Source organism: Rattus rattus, chromosome 2 (assembly GCF_011064425.1).
Source record: "Rattus rattus isolate New Zealand chromosome 2, Rrattus_CSIRO_v1, whole genome shotgun sequence".
Taxonomy (NCBI): Eukaryota; Metazoa; Chordata; class Mammalia; order Rodentia; family Muridae; genus Rattus; species Rattus rattus.
Genome location: NC_046155.1, coordinates 79,679,263 through 79,697,049, shown reverse-complemented (window position 1 = coordinate 79,697,049; position 17,787 = coordinate 79,679,263). Strand labels below are relative to the sequence as shown.

Sequence of the window (17,787 nt, the reverse complement as noted above, 5' to 3'; positions counted from 1 at the left end):
GACTAGAGGAGAGTAGTTAATCGATGAGAGTCCAGGGCGCGGTAGCGGAAGTGGACAGACAACCGGAAGTAGCTAGAATCACCGGCAGCCTGAGCGACTGACAGGATCCTGAGGTTCAGAGAGGAGGAGGCAGCCATGGAGTTGGGCGAACTGCTGTATAACAAGTCCGAGTACATCGAGACGGTGCGCGTGTGGCGACCTTGTCGCCGTTGGCAGTCGCAGGCCCCTCGAGGACTGGACGGTCACCCTTCCTGTCCCTGCTACACTCGCCCCCGCTCCCTCAGTCCCTTCCTTTGATGACTTGGAAACACATAGAGACGCTTCGTGTTTCATCTAGTTTTGTTATTTAGCCGGTGCATGCATGAATTAGGCTTTCTTCTACTCCATCCACCGTGTGTGTGTGTGTGTGTGTGTGTGTGTGTGTGTAAGTTTGGGTGTGGGTAGGTGTGTATGCCTCAGTCCCTTCCTTTGATGACTTGGAAACACATAGAGACGCTTCGTGTTTCATCTAGTTTTGTTATTTAGCCGGTGCATGCATGAATTAGGCTTTCTTCTACTCCATCCACCGTGTGTGTGTGTGTGTGTGTGTGTGTGTGTGTAAGTTTGGGTGTGGGTAGGTGTGTATGCATATATATGTATATGTGTGCATATACACACGCCTGGTTTCCCTGTAGAAATAATGTCTTCCAGAAGAATACACAATACAACCTATTCATTCTGATATTAATTACATTTTCAGGCTTTGGGCCCTTTTAAAAATAATATTTCACAGTCTGTTTACATGCTAAGAAGTTATTGTTTTAAATTGTCAACTCATTATAATATGTGTAAACTGTTAGGGTTACTATCATTTTTTCTGTATGTCTGTGGTCATGAGAAAGTAGTTTTTCTAATTTAGGGCTATGAAACCATAATATGGAACTGGGGTTTGAATGCATATATGTCATTAGACCTGTCATCATTTCTTGAGCTTTCAGTTCCTAATCCACCCTTGCTCCTTTGATGTATTGGATTCAGTTTGTAAACACTCTTATAACGGAGCTATGCCCTTCAGTCTTTTCTCCCCTCTTCATGTCTTCTTTCTCTAACTTGCTTTTGTTGGTTTGTTTTGTGATGGAGGCTCACTTCATAGTTTATTCTAACCCCAAATTGACGGTCATCCTGCCAGCCCAGAGCTGGGACAGTAGGGGTGCAGCATACACTCAGGCCTCATTTCTTTTTAGATTACCCTTCATCTGAAGTAATTTTCTCTGCAATGTCAGCTTTCTTGATGGAAACTATAGTCCTGTCTTTTTCACCCCAGATTTCTGTTTTGCTTTTAGGCATCTGGGAACAAAGTTAGTCGCCAGTCTGTTTTGTGTGGAAGCCAGAACATCGTTCTCAATGGCAAGGTAAAGGGCATAGGCAGCTTCAGGAGGCTTCACTGTGTTTGCTCCCACTAGCCGAGTATCTGCAGGGTGTATGAAACACTGCTGTGTCTCCAATTTGTTCTCCATTCCGAATTCTATTTCTTTGTTTTGTTTTTTTCTCCAAATTAGATTTATTGAATGCACAAAGATGATCACTGAGGAGAAGCCAGGAAATTAGAGAGCGGCCCATTAGATGGGGGATAAAGAAGCTTTAAGGAAGAGTGATAGGGAGGGCAGTAATATGTGAAATATGACAGGAGAGGGCACACCAGACACGGGCAGCTAGATGGAGGGAGAAGTGTAAGGAGGGGAATTTCACCTGAACCGAACATGAACGCTTTTGTCATTTTCTTCAATATTGTATTTAATAGGATTTACATTGCATTAAAAATTATGAATTAGAAAGTAGCGGTGGTAGAGGGAAGGACCAGAAATCTTTTATGCCTGTACAAAATACAATGGCAGATTGTTCTGCTATGTTGTGCCCAGGACTACTAGACATAAAACTCATAAGGAGGCACTGTTTTAAGTATTTTAAAACAGAATTCAGGGAAATGGACTACACTGGTAATTTTTAAATGCATTTTACTTTATAGACCATTATAATGAATGACTGTATCATCCGAGGAGACCTGGCAAATGTAAGAGTTGGACGTCACTGTGTTGTGAAAAGCCGTAGTGTCATAAGGCCACCGTTCAAAAAATTCAGCAAAGGGTATGTGACTTAATTATCTGTTTGCAGTCCTAGCTAGGCTTCATCCTGTTCCTGGTGATGTTGCCCATGACCATGTTTAGATGTGTAATGAGAAGGTCTGGCCATCTGAGGGCGCTGCATAAGAGCTCACAATAATGAACGCCCCTCTGGGTGCTTGTAACCTTGTTCATTGCCGGCAGGAGTAGAAAAGTCCCTATGAGATGTGGGCAACTGAAGCATAGATAGTAAAGCCTGGGTAAAGGGTGAGGCTGGAATTTCCCCTCTCGTGTATACCAGAGTCAGGTAGTACTGAGAAATTTTAGTTTAAAATTAGAGAACACTCAGGACTGGTGTAGCCTATCGTTTCTTAAACTGCAAGTCTGTACAAGCATTGCATAGCTGAATGTGGAGGGCTGTGAAAATTTGGCAGCAAATGAAAGGTTTCTCAGTATGTAAAACCAAAAATGAATTCAAAACGAAATACAGAATGAATCCAAAGTTTCTGGCAATGCCTGCTCATGGGTGACAATATCTGTCATCTGACACCACTGCAGCCTCAGTTCTGTACACAAGCATGTACACTGCATTGTGCATGACACCATACAAGCCATACCAATGAATGCTTCTTGAAGCATTCCACTCAAGTTTGAACTACAGTATAAATTCTAGTGTCTTTATTATACATTTTGCTGCTATTAGAGAAACAATGGTTTAGTTATTGAAAATAAACTCTTAAATTTTCCTACAGTTATTCCTTAACATGTAAGTATAAAATTGGTATGTACTTGGACTTTATCATATTAGAATGGTGGTTTCTGAGGCTGGAGAGGTGGCTCGGTGGTTAAGAGCACACTGCTCTTATGAAGGACCTGGCTGGCTTACAGCTGCCTATTGTCCCAACTAAGGACTAGTTCCTTCTTCTGGCCTCCTTGGACTCTTACACTCGTGGGGCTTACATAAACTCATGCAAGCAAATACACATATGTAGAGGAATTTTAATCCAGCAAAGGGCTACTCTGGGTGGAATACAGATGCAACTTAGGACATACCTTTATCTCTCTGGCTGGAATAGAGAAATGCCCTTAGTACACACCTTTAATTCCAAACAATGAAGGTAAATTTAGTTTGTAGAAGGAAAGGCCTGTGCTTGAAAGTGATGTCTAATTGAGAGGCAGACACAGTGACAATCAGAGAAAGATTTGACACACTAGGATATGCCCAACTCTCAGGAGGATAAAGAGGAAACATAAGGGAAGAGAGTAGAGGAGGCAGTTTTACTGGTAGAGTTTTACAGAGACAGGTTGAAGAGAGAACAAGCTAGACATAGGTGAAGACAGAACAAGCCAGACAATGAGAAGGAGCCAGACATTAGAACAGATTGCCAGATTAGTATGAGGCTAAGCTGAGCAGTTCAGTCAGAGGCAGAAAGAGAAGCCATAATGAGTCTGTCAGTTTGGAGAGGAGTTTAAGTCAGAACAGTTGAGCTGAACCAGCCAGCCAGAGCTCAGAAAGAACTAGAAAGGCTGAGCTTATTCAGTAGCATATCTCAGAGAATGAAAATATTCTAGGCATAGATTAAATTGTATGGAGGCTAGAAGCTTCCAGGACTATGCCTAGGTTAGCAGTAAGCCTCTGATCAGGAGAATAAAAGATACTTTTGCACACACACATATAGAACAAATCTTTCAAAAAAAGAAAAAGATTGTTGTTTTATGACAGTTGCTCTTTGAATTGCTGACTTGAATTCATCAAAAGGAAAAGTTAGTTAATGTATTTTGTTTTGAGATTAGGACGTATTTTTCCAGTAGATTCTGAAATGACTTTGAACATATCTGCCATTTTGTACTGAGTATTTATGCACAGTGGCTTTCTGAGCATTGATAACTATAAAATTAGAGTATCAGTCAACTCTGAGCAACAGTGAAGATGCTCTGTTTTGCTATAGCAAATACCCAGGGAAGACCCAATCATGTAAAAATAAATGAACACACTACAGCATGCACACTTGCTATTGTCTTTATTATATCAAAGTTTTGTTTTAAAATAAATTTCTCTGTGATTTACAATGAGATTGAACACACTCAGATCACTATGGCCATAGGCTTCTTATGATCTATTACCAGTGTGAGGTTCAATCTGAACCCCTTCTGGAACCCCTTGAGTAATTGATGCAAAAGCAAGGGGAGCTTTATTCCAATGCACTGAGGTCGACTCCCTTTTGGAGAGAGACAACCCTGAGTAGACTCTAACAGGCAGTTATATACCTTACAGACAATTGGAACAGAATTCAAACAATTGGAGCAGAATTTGCACAATGGTAACTAGGCAAGGTACTGTTGGTGGGGTGAAGTGACCTCCAGACTTACTCATGGTCAGTAGACTGTTCTGGGACTTTCCAAGGGGGTTAGATGGGGAGTCACAGGTGGCTTTGTTCAACAGTTTAGCTTGTAGCTGTTCTAGGAACTAAACTAGCTCTACTGCTCCTGGAAGGGAGGGGTCTTTCTGTGCTCGGAGGTTTGTGGTGGAATTTTCCCATTGGCCTCAGATTGACCCCAACTCTGGCTTTTTCACCAGTAAATATTTGTATGTGTGTGTTTGTTTGAGATAGGTCTAGTGTGGGCCTTGAACCCCCTAGTTTTCCTCACTCAGCCACCTAAGAGCTGGGGTTATAGGTGTGTGCAACAATGCTCAGCTTAAATGTTTCACTAGGAAACTTATTCTATATAATTATAAACCTGAATTCACATAAAAAACAATTTCTTGGGTAAAAAGGTATCAGAAACAAAAATCTTAAGAGGGTTTGTTGTAGACTGCTATGTGATCAAGGAAGTGTTGTTGTACAAGAGGAAGAGACTTAAAATACTAAAAATTAACAAAGTTTAAGTTTTGAGTCTTGGCTAATAGATACTATGACTTACAAAATATTCCTTGTGGAACAGGGCTGGAGGAGTTAGTGAGCAAACAACTACTTTATATCTCATCTAGTCCACAGATTTAAATATGGCCTGGGGCTAGGCTCAGCGGTTACTGCTCTGTCAAAGGACCAGGTTCAGATCTCAGCATTCACGTTATGTGGCCTATAGCTCTAGAGCTGAAAGGAGTCCACCACTCCTTTATGACCTCTAAGTACCAGAAACACACACACACACACACACACACACACACGTTCTTTTTTTTTTTTTTTAAACATGGTTTGATAAATGCTGTTATAGAAACATTGTCAGTGATATTTGAGGTATTATAGAGAATGGGAATAAGGTTAGATGTCTGGAAGAAGCCTGGATAACTCCTATTCATCCTTTAGGTCTTGACTTAAATATATTTTGTTTTTGTTTTTGTTTTTTTATTTTGGAGATAGGCTATCATTGTGCAGCTCTGGCTGACCTTAAACTCACAGAGATCTGCCTTCCACACAAGTGCTAGGATTAAAAGTGTGCGTCACAATATCTGGCTTTAAGTTCTATTCTATTAGACTTTCCCCAGAGCCTCCCATCTAGGTAACATGGCCTAGTTGTGTGCGCTCACTTTAGATCACAGGTGTGACTATTGTGTATGCATTCCTTTACGCCATCTGGTGTCTTCTTGATTCTACATTCCTCATACAACAACCTATGTTGCTTACATTGTATCCCCAGTTCCTTGCAGAGAGTCTGGGACGCAGTAGGAACTTAGTAAATATGGTAGATGATTAAAGTTTCAGTTTGTTTGGAACTAAAACTTTTTTTTTAAGATCTGGGAATATAAAGTACTTGTTTGGCATGCATAAGGGCCTGGGTTCCGTCTCAGCACCACATGAATGGGGTATGGTGGTGGCACACAGCTCTAGTTCAGAGGCAAGAGGATCATATATTCACGGTTATCTTCTGCTACATAATAAATTGAAGACAGCTCTGAAGATCTGAAACCCTCTTTTCTCCGTAGACCCCTAGTTAGTTCATTAGTTAATTTGTTCTTTGTTTTGCTGTCCTGTTGGTCATGTAAACTGATAGCCTATGACCTTGTCAGTCCTAGGAACAGATTACTAAGCATGATATGTGAGCTTTGTCCAAGAGAGCAGGAATGGATCAGTACCCACCCACTTGAATCTGCTTTGAAGATCCTACTCCTCCTGCTTTATTGCTTTCCTTGCATAATCCAGCAGTCCTGATTTTGAGTTATAACATGATTCTTTGGTTTTAACATTAGGAATATCTGTGACCTAAGGATTGTTTTCTTGCAAGGAATAGTTTTATTAAGACATGACAAAAACTGAGGGTGTGGTACCTGCCTATAACCCCACTACTCAGGAAGCTGAGTCGGGAGAATCAAAGGTTAAGGTCATGCTGGGCTCTGTGACAAATTCAGGGTAGCCTAGGCAACATAGAAAGAGTGCCTGTAAAGGCTGGCCTGGTGATGAATGTCCATCCCAGAGCTTGTGAGGCAGAGGCAAGAGCATCTTAGTTGGTTTGAGGCCAATCTAGGACTGCAAAGACAGCCGCTGTCTCAAAAAAAAAAAAAAAAAAAAATGAATTACCCTGTAAGTAAGTAAATAAATAAATGTCGAGGTTATGGTCCATAGTTCTACAAACCTTAACCTAAGCTCCATCACCTTACCCTTTCCTGATTCATCTTCTTTTCCTTTTTAGTGTTGCATTCTTTCCTCTGCATATTGGGGATCATGTCTTTATTGAGGAAGACTGTGTGGTCAACGCTGCCCAGATTGGTTCTTATGTTCACGTTGGGAAGAACTGTGTGATTGTGAGTATAGGATTCATTCAACTAAGCAGCTTCATTTCCTCTCTGTCTTCCCCTCCCCACCCCATCGGTAGAACTCAGTCCCAGTAACAGGGAATGAGCCATTTCCAGTTTCCTAGGGTTAAGATTTTCTTACTGGATTGGGGTTTTTTCCAAGCATTAATAATAATGACTAGTGGGCTGGGGAACTAGCTCAGATGTAGAGTGCATATGTAGCTTGTACGAGGCACTGGATTTGATTCTTCCACACACAGAAACACAAACACACACCCAAAATACAGCCAAGTAATAGTGGCTAGCCTCTATTACACTCTTCCATATGATGTTGAACTCTTTCCTTGATAAATCACCAGTCATGCAGAAGTTTGATCCTAGAACCCACGTAAAGAGCCAGGTGTGGTATCACACATTTATAAGCACTGGGGAGGTAGAAGCAGGCAGACTGTCTGACAAGCCAGCCTTCTTGCCCAGCACCAGAGCAAGGAGAGACCCTGTGTCATGAAAAACAAGGTGGATGGAACCTGAGGACAAACAGCGAAAATTAACATCTGGCCTCTGTATGAATGTGCACACATATGTCCCAGCATGAACACATACATGTATAAACACGTAAATGAATACACACACAAAACTTCTTTTCCATCAGTTACTTCATGTAATCTTCGTAACCACACAGAGGTCTTGGCACTGTTATTCCTGTTTGCTGCTGTGAGTATTGAGATCCATAGTGTTAGAATGGGGGGTGGGGGGATAGTCCCAGACAAATCACACCATAGCTGGGCTCACATCAGAAGTTTATTGGCAAAGGCAGCCTCTGGGAGAGGATAGAAGGAAAGAAGGGATTGGTCTGGGGGGGGGGGTCTTTTATCCCGGCTGTGACTCCTGTGCAAAGGGACTCAGCGGGAGCAGCACTGTTGCCTAGACATGATGTGTCTGGTTGCTTTGTCCAGTTGCTGGGTCCAAAAGCTGGCTGTGAAGTCCACAGATGTGTCTGATGCTAACACTAAGGGATTAACAAAGGCAGTGGTGAGCTACGACTAAATATACATACCATTTAAATAGCTGTGCTGCCCATTGGGCTCTTTGTTGCCTTGCCTCATAAAACATACAGTATGCTATGGATGAAGGATATTGTCTTAGTTAGGTTTCCATTGCTGTGAAAAGACACCGTGACAAAGACAACTCTTATAAGGGACAATATTTAATTGGGGCTGGCTTACAGGTTCAAAGGTTCAGTCCATCATCATCATAGCAGGAAGCGTGGCAGCATCCAGGCAGGCATGGTATTGGAGAAGGAGCTGAGAGTTCTACATCTTCTTCCAAAGGTATATAGGAGAATACTGCTGCCTTCAGGCAGCAGCCCACCCTCACAGTGACACACTTCCTCCAACAAGGCCACAACCACTCCAAGGCCACACCTCCCAATAGTGCCACTCCCTGGGTCAAACATATCCACCCCACCACAGATAAATATGATGGGCAAATTGAAACTAGTGCAGAAGATAGTGGTAGCTTGGGCAGTTCAGGAAAAGGATTGTTGTGTGTGAGGGTCAGTATCACCAAAGGGCATATTGTTAGGGACTGCAGGTAGTGCAGGTAGCAGATAGACCTCCAGTTGAATGGCATCTGAGAGAACCTCATCCGTAGAAGCAGAGGTGTCACAAGCAAGGTTTGGGTTTCTTGCTGTTTTGTAGATAAAGACACAGCTGTTGGGGTTTCCAAGAATCGTGTTTGGGTTGAGAATGTTGACCAAAGTTTGCCTGCATAAAGTCTAGAGAAGATGTTTTGTATGTTTCAGATGTGTATCACAGACTGGATTATAGTAAAAGCCAGGTTCTTCTACCTCAAAATGCAGAGCTAACTCTCCGCCCCAGCTAAATGTCAGATGTTAAAGAATCAAAACACATGCAGGTCACAGTTCTTGTTCTAGAAGCCACAAAGACTCAGCACAGGTGGTCAGTGTAGGGGGAGCTCACGCTGCTGTGAAAACAGTTCTAATTGGACTTAGAGATGGGGGAACGATAATTCTGCCACATATTCTTGTTGCAAAGGCATTCCTTACTATGTATAGAGCTCTGTGTTAAAGAAAGGAGAATGAAAATAGTTGATCTCAATCACAGTTGTGGTGCATGCCTTTAATCCCAGCACTTCAAAGGCAGATATAGATGAATCTCTGAGTTCAGAGCCAGTCTGGTCAGTCTACAGAGTCAGTTTCAGGACAGCCAGGGCTATATGGAAAAACCCTGTCTTGAAAAAAAAGAAATAAGCAGCAAATAAAAAGTTGATGACAAATAGAAGAAAGGAGAACAATGAAGAAGGGAGAAGCTAGGAGGAGATGGAGTAAGGGCACTAACATACAGCACAGCAAGGAGGATGTTCTAGTACACAGCACAGCAGAGGCCACACTCCACAACTTACTGTATTCATAAGAACCTCAAGAGGCATTGGAAGGCTCTAAACATCAAGTGATTCAAAAGACATTCAGAATTTCAGCTGCATTGATTTGGTCAGCACATGCTGTGTACTCAAGTATCACACTATAACTTACAAATACTTATAGTAATTACACTGGTTATTACACACTGCTGCCAGAAATTGAACCCCTGCCCTGTGTATGGCTGGCAAACATTCTATCCTGAGTTAGATCTCTATAACTCACTTTTTAAAATTACTTTAAAAAAATTTTTTAAATCACTTTTTAAAAAAATATATATTTTTTTTAATTTTAAGACAAGGCCTGGCTAAGTTGCTTGGACTAACCAAGAACTTGCTGTGTACTAGACAAGGACAAGACTGGCCTTGCACGTATGCCACTGCTGTCCCAGCATTCCAGGCAGCTGGGTTATAGGCCTGTCTCACACCATTCCTGGTTAGATACTCTGCTTTTTGTACCTCTTTCAGAATATTACTTTTCAGAATATTCCCTGGTCATTGTTCCATGTGAGCAATCCTTGTTAAACCTAACTTGGCAATTTTTAAAGACTTTGAAACTTGAGAGTCTTTAGAACTGTAGCCTCTCAGAGTGCAAAGCCTCACTGCCTCCGTGGCACATAGACTCTCCTAGAGGCCCCATGCAGCATCCAGCAGTGACTTGCTGTGGAAGGTGTAAGCTGGAGGGGCCATGTGCCAGAAGGAAAAGCCTAGGAAGCAGTATGGCAGGCATTAGGGTGCGTCAGCTCTGTGTTTGTTACGTCCAGTCCTGGCAGCTTTGCTGTTGATTTGGCTTTATGTCCTGCTTCCAGAGTGAGGGAAATACTGGGCAGACTTGACTTATCTAAAATTATCTAGGTGAGAGGAAAATGAGCAGCATAGCCACAGCTCCTTCAGGAAGCATGAAGAAGCCTTTAACCTCCTCAGCTATTACAAACCCATTCATGTCTTAAAGCTATTTGTATTTTTCATACTGTTGTGAATTAATCCTTGTCCTCATAATGTTCCTGAAATTCAGTTAAACTCTATTTCTCTAACTAGGCAGGATCTAAGTGGGTGGGATGGCTAATTAGTGGACAAAGCAGGCTGCAGGCTGTATAGTGGCTATCAGTAAGTAATGAGAAGATCCCTTCCCACTGTGTTTTTCTTAGGCCTTTTGTCTATGGATCCCAACAAGGGAATGCGCCATGCTTTACTTAGCACATTCTACATCCATGTGCTTAGTCTTGGTAATTAGGAGTGTTGGCATGATCAGAGACTTAGATAACATCACCTTGTTCACCAGGGAAGATAGTTGATATCTTTGAAAATACCAAAGCTAATTAATGAATGAGAACTTCAGCAGAGAATCAACATTGCACTTAATGCCTGCTTCTGAACCAGACACACCAGCTGTTGCCAGTCTTTTTGTCCATCCAGCTGGAGAGGCTTAAGCATTCATGAAATTCAGACATTGCAGATAGGAGGTTTTTTTTAAAGCCAGGTATGGTGGTACACACCTTTAATCACAACACTGAGTAGGGATAGAGACAAGTGGATCTCTGTTAGGCTAGCCTTATCTACAAAGCAAGTTCCAGGACAGCCAGGGCTGTTACTTAGAGAAACCCTGTCTCCTTAAACAAAAACAAAATTATTTTATGTTATGTCTATGAGGGTTTGCTTGCTTGTATATCTGTGCATTGCATGTCTCCTAGGAGACTACAGAGGTCAGAAGAGGATATATTGTTGGAATTGGAGACAGTTGTGAGCTCTAGAACTTGAACCTGGTCCTTCCTTTGGAAGAGACTTGAGTGCTTTTAACTGCTGGACCATCTCTGTGCCCCCAGGGTTTTGCTTTTGTTCTTTGATGGGTGCCTCACTAATAGCTGATCTGTGCTTCCTGCATGCCTGTGCTTCCTGCCTGCCATGCTGGGATTAAAGCAACTTTTATTCACCAAACGTAATTGTCTTAGAGACTTACTGCTGAATAAGTTCACCCTTTCTAGTTCTTTCTGAACTCTAGCTGGCTGATTCAACTCAACCTTTCTGGCTCAAAACTCCTCTCCAAGTTGACCGATTCAGACTGGCTTCTCTCTGCTTCTCAGTGAAATGATCTGATTGGCCTCAAACTAACAATGGCAACTTGTTCTAATCTTCTGGCTTCTTATTCTCTGGCTCGTTCTGTCTTCACCTGTGTCTAACTTGTACTCCCTGCAACCTGTCTCTGTAAAACTTTCCTGGTAAAAACTGCCTCTGAACTGAACTCAGTGAAATTCAACTCAACTGCACTGACTTTAATTGCACTCAACTAAACTGAACGGAGCTGCACCAACCAAGCTGACTCAGCTGAACTGATTGAACTCTCTCTGTGCTGCTTTTAAGTAGCCTCTTTTTCTTGTCTGTTTTCATTGAGAGTTGGGTGTATCTCATCTCTGACTCATTCTGCCAAATCTTTCTCTGATTTTTCACTTTGTCTGCCCCTCAATTAGACATCACTCTCAAACATGGATGTTTCCTTCTACAAACTAACCTTTGCTTCATGGTTTGGGATTAAAGGTGTCTACTAAGGATATGTCTGTAGTCTGTCTAGCCAGAGGAATTAAAGGTATGTGTCCTGTCTGCATTGCAGCCAGATCACACAGACCTAGGTCTTTGGATGTAATCCCTTGCCAGAGCAGCTGTGTTACTGGATTAAAATTTCTTTACAGATATTATTTCTGGTGGTAGATCCTTTTTTAAAATTTTCATTTAGGGAAGCTGGAGAGATGGCTCAGCAGTTAAAAGCACTGTCTGTCCTTCCAGAGGACCCAGAGTCAATTTCTAGCACCCACATAATGGCTCACCACCATCTGTAATTCTAGTTTCAGGGCCTCCAAAGGAGGCAGAATACCAATACATAAATAAATAAAACTGTGAAAGATTTCCGTTGGCAGCCTAGTTTTTCTCATGGAAATAAGCAGGCTTATCAAGATACAGGTGAATTTACAAGCTCTAGTAAAGACAATCAATGGGCTGGAGAGGTGACTCACTGGGTAGTATTTTCTCAATCTAGAATTTCTTCAATCTCTGGCACCATGTAAAAACTGCCCACGGTGGTGTGATGCCTGTAATCACAGTGCTTGGGAGAGGTGGAGACAGTGCTGGGGGCTCAGTGGCCAGATAGTCTAGCTAGAACAGTGAGTTCTAGGCTTAATGAAAGACTTTTGTCTTTAAAAAATGGTTGAAAATTACCGCTTTCCTGATATAAACCTGTGTCCTCCACATAGGTATGCATGAGTGTGTGTGTGTATATGTGTGTGCACACATGCGCGCGCGTGCACACACACACACACACACACACACACACACACACACACACCCTTTCCTTCCTTGTCAGATTCCACTTGAAGTATAATTTCAACCAAACCCCCTGTCATTATCCCTGGTACCCTGGGTATTATAAGAAACCACGAGTGCCCAGGTATGGAGATGTGTGCTAGCTATTTTAGCACTCCAGATAAAAGGTAGTGGTAGAAGCAGTTGGTTCTCTGAGTTCGAGGCTAGCCTGATTGACATAGCAAATTCCAGACCAAGTAGGGCTCCAATAATGAGACACTGTCATAAAAATACCATGAATAGAGAGAATATAGAACAGCCTCCACGAAGCACACTAATCAGGCTTTACTCCATGTCTTGATCAATACCTAGTAATGAGATTATAATTTCAGGGGCGCCGGTGTGTCTTGAAAGACTGCTGCAAAATTCTTGACAATACAGTATTACCTCCAGAAACTGTGGTCCCCCCATTCACTGTCTTCTCCGGCTGTCCAGGTAATGTTGATGTTAATATGTCTATTTCGACTTCCTTAAAACTGTTTTCTATCACTAAAGTAATGCATAAGACTTCTGTCTGTGATTTAGCAACAAAATACTACAAAAGACGTATAAATAAGTTGCTTTTGGTGGGGGTGGTTTTTGTTTTCTGAGACTCTAGTCTCACTGTGTAGTTTTGACTGGCCTGGAACTCACTATGTAGACTAGGCTGCCCTTGAACTCAAAGAGATCTGATTGCATGTGTCTCCCTAGTGCTAAGATTAAAAACATGCACCATCACACCTAGGGAACAAACTGCACTTGGAATCAATAACTGGATTCACAATTTTTCAACACAGGAAATTATCAGAAACAAAGAAGAATGGAGTCCCAGACTGGAAGAGTGCAGTGTTGAATGTTGATATCACAGTAGAGTGATTTAAAATGTGGTACTTGTGGGGATAGACGAGAATGCCTTAGATCCACATATGGTAGAGAGATTTCCCAAATACCTTTGAAGGGTTTCTCCTCACAAAGGTTGCTGTAGGGGCTAGAGTGATGGCTCAGTGGAGCACTGGGTGCTCTTCCACAGGACCTGCTTTTCATTCCTGGCACCCATATGGCAGCTCAACCTTTTGAAATTCTAGTTCCAGGGGATTCAACTCCCTCTTCTGGGCTGTGAAATAGTCAGCTGTACACAGTGTATACAGACATACATGCAGACAGAACACCTGTATACATAAAAGTAAATAAGAACATTATAAGAAAAGGTTTCTATGGAACAAATTTGCCACCAGCACATGGGAAGGACAAAGAAGCATTTCTTTCTTGCCTGGGCTCTGAGTGAACAAAGGACAAAGGAGAAAGGAAAATCTCTTTAGAGATAGGTGTGTATTCACATTCTTTAGTACCAGCTTCTTATTGTCACTGACACTAATGACAGAAGACAAGGAAGCCACCCTGTATTTCAGATGGAAGTAATAAAGACTCGTTTGTAGCCCAGCTACATGTGACCATCCAGGTCTCTGTACATGAGCAAACTGAGACTGAAAGGTGTGCTGTTCCCAGGGTCAAAGCCTTGTCCAGCACCAAAGACCCCTCATTTAGAGCCTAAGCTCTGGCACTGTGACAAGATACTTTGATTTTCCTTTTGAGTAGTTTCACAGATAAATACCAGATAGTAGGGTACTTTACTGGCACTTCTGTCTTTGAATTCAGACATGTGGGCTTGTAGGAAATCTGGCACATTAATGAAGAGCTACATGAGATAAAATTAAACCATGAAGCAAAGGAATCAGGATGGATCCTGATCAGAAGCCACAAACTCAGATGCTACTGCAGCCAGGCAGTGATTAAAAGCCGTAGCCCATCATGGCTGCTTGACAAGCACCTGAGGGCACAAAAGCTGATGCTTAAGGAACAGCTAAAAATGGGAGTTTTATGTGATATTACTTTATGTAACAATTAGACTACTTTGTTAAAGTAGTGTAGTTATTACATAACGATTATATGCCGTGTAGTTTAGGGGCTGGAGAGATGACTCAGCAGTTGAGAGTACTTGTTTCTCTTGCAGAGGACCTGGGTTCAATTCCCAGCACATGATAACTCACGGCTATCTATAAATCCAGTTTCAGAGGCTCCAAAGCCCTCTTCTGGCTTCCCTGGGCACCAGGAATGCATGTGGTGCACAAACTTAAATACAGGCAAAATATTCTTGCACATTAAAAAAAATGTTTTTGAGCCAGGTATGGTGGTGCAGACCTTTAGTCCCAGCACTTGGGATGCAGACAGGCGGATCTCTGTGAGCTCAAGGCCAGCCTGGTTTACATGATGAGTTCTGGGACAGCCGGACCTACATAGAAACCTTATCTCAAACAAAACAAAACAAAAATACTGTGAAGTCTGTACATGTTTGCAGACCTCATGTGCACTTTTTATTTGTAGGGTGCGTATGAGAATTCTGTAAGGCTTTTGTTTTTGTTTTTAGATATACTCAGTACATTTTGTAAATATCTAAAATATGTAGGTGTGCTTATATGTTTGAATGGATAATATAGGTATTTGAAACTATACCTATGTAAGTGAAATCAAACTATTTCTCTGTACTGCTTGGCAACTACCTTTTATTTAGCAATATACCTTACTATTGTGGTCTATAGAGAACCACATCTTTCCTCTCCAGGGTTATAGATTTCACATACTGCATAAGTGAATTTAACAAAAAGCACTGAGTCAGTCCCATAGTATAATGGAAGCTGAACCTGGGCACTATTAGAAACTGCTGTCCTGACATTCTTTTACATGTATTGTGCAATTAGGCACAGTTATCTCTGACATACATTCTTAGAGGTTGACTTATGAGCCACAGGGTATAAATGTTGAAGACTTTGCTGACTTTATTTGTATGTGTTCTTGCTTGTATTTATCTCTGCACTACATGCATGAAGCACCCAGACCTAGAACCAGCTAACACATGGTTGTTAGCTGCCATGTGGGTGCTGGTACTGAACCTAGGACCTCTGTAAGAACAGTTAGTGCTCTTAACTGCCAAGGCATCTCTCCAATCATTTGTTACCTATTTTTAAAGCCCATGGATGGAGGCAGCAGCTTACAGTACCTTTGTTTCAGAAAGTTTGTTGTTACTGTTTTGAGACAGGTTTCCTGTGTAACCCTGGCTATCCTGGAACTCACTCTGTAGATGAGACTGAGCTGGAACTCAGAGATCTGCCTGTCTCTGCCTCCCAAGTGCTGGAATTAAAGTTGTGCACACCCACACATTCTTAACCATGCTTGTTCCATCATGGACTCCTCTGTTGTCTTCTTTTGATTCATCTGTATGCTTTGGTGGATCGAGTTTCACTGTAGGAATGGCAGGACAATTCTTCCCTCAGGGATAGGGATAAGGCTCAGTGGGGGTCACTGGGGAGTGAGTCCTGGGGATGAGAAGCCCTTGTGTGGAACAACCCACAGCAGTCAGAGATGCCTTCTCTCTTTGGATCTTGTAAGCATGGTCTGACTCCTCCAGCTGGACTTTATTTCTTCACTTGAGAGCTGTAGTGTTTGGTTCCCAAACAAACACAGGCCTTTCAGAAGATGTATGCAGTCAACAGTCTTGTCAGTCTGAAGATGAGGACTTCAAAGTTAGATCCTCGAAATAGCATGCAAAAGTCTGCAGACTTTGCACAAATGGTAGGGTTACAGGCCTCCCTGCCTCCCATGCTTCACAGGGTCTCTCTTTCCTCAGGACTCTTCTCAGGGGAGCTCCCAGAGTGCACACAGGAGCTGATGATCGATGTCACCAAAAGCTACTACCAGAAGTTTCTACCCCTAACACAAGTCTAGTGTCTCTGCTTCATGTCTTTAATTCTTTTGAACTCTAAGATGAACCTGGAGATGAAAAGAGCAGTCGGTGACTACAAGAGCTGTTGTGTTTCTTACAACTTTACTCTCCTTGTTGGTGGGGTGTTTTGTTTTGTTTTGTTTTGGTTTTTAATTTAGAAGTTTTCAATCTTCCATGGATCTGAGCATTTAAGAATTTAAAAGAAGGCTGGAGAGATGGCTCAGTGGTTAAGCATGCTGGTTGCTCTTCCAGAGGACCCAGGTTCAGTTCCCAGCACCCACATGGCCCTACAACTGTCTGTAACTCTTGTTCCAGAGGATCTGATGGGTTTCTGGCTTCCATGGTCACCAAACGTACACATGGTAAAGACATATATGCAGCCAAAATATCCCTTCACATAAAATAACGAACTTTTTAAAGAATTTTAATAAGAACATCTGGAAGAGTTATACACCTGTCAACAGTCACCATACCATTGTCTGAAGAGGACAGAAAGTTCTGTTGCTGACACTCCAGCCTGTGGTTCCGCAGATGGCTGGAACCTGCCTGGCGTGGGCCTGCAGAGCAGTAGCACCCACCCAGCATGGGGTCACATGGCCCTAGTCCTGCTCACAACCCTGTCCTGTCCCACTGCACACCATCCACACAGATGACGCTCTGCTTTCGCTGTTGATATGGAACCAATAGCCACAATTTCTTGTACCCTGGGGAAAGTATGATTTGAGCTTAGGTTCCTGTTGGTTTTGAGAACATGAGGAAAAGAGACAGGCTGTAGTGACTTGTACCAATCATCCAAGTACCTTGGAGGTAGAAGCAGGAGGAGTAAGAGCTACATAGTGAGCTCACACTTGCCTGGTGTGCTACATGAGATCCTGCTTCAAAAGAACAAAAATAAAGTCAGTAAAAGAAACAAATGTGGAACAGATGGTATCTGTTGTTCTTTCAGGGTGACCTTAGTTGTTATAAAGTAGTTAATAAAAGACTTAAAACATCCTGGTTTAGGCTTCTTGATTTAAAGAGGCGAACCTACACTGCAGATTCTGCTTCTGCAAAGTCCCAGGTTTTGCTCTTCAGTGTGAATTTCTTAGTCACATCCTCATTCCTTGACTCAGGGTTTACTCCACCAAACATGAGTGTCTGTGAGCTTTGCTCTCTAGCCTAGAGCATTTGTCCGTCTGGTATTTGTCAACACTCCCATGCTTCGGACCAAAGTATTTGTACTTGAGGAGGTCAGCCTCACATGTACAGGAGAGGCTTTTTAGGTCATCCTGTGGACACAGAGCCTGAGGAAGTGGCAGTGCCAGTGCCCCTAACTGATAGCACACCTCCTCCTGGTTCTGCTCTGAGTCCTTGTTTAGAGCCTTGGTCAATTGAGTGCTCTCAGAGACAATGGCCAAACAGTTGAGCAC

At 42.4% G+C, this 17,787-nt stretch overlaps 1 protein-coding gene across 1 annotated transcript; it reads left to right on the top strand.

Moving 5' to 3' along the window:
• The first annotated feature begins 37 nt into the window (after positions 1-37).
• On the top strand, positions 38-17,372 carry Dctn5 (dynactin subunit 5). Its single transcript, XM_032892730.1, has 6 exons — positions 38-183; positions 1,323-1,391; positions 2,006-2,124; positions 6,729-6,840; positions 12,954-13,056; positions 16,283-17,372. Exons 1-6 carry the CDS (start codon positions 136-138, stop codon positions 16,378-16,380), a joined length of 549 nt encoding a protein of 182 aa, XP_032748621.1. The 5' UTR covers positions 38-135; the 3' UTR covers positions 16,381-17,372.
• The last annotated feature ends 415 nt before the right edge of the window (positions 17,373-17,787 follow it).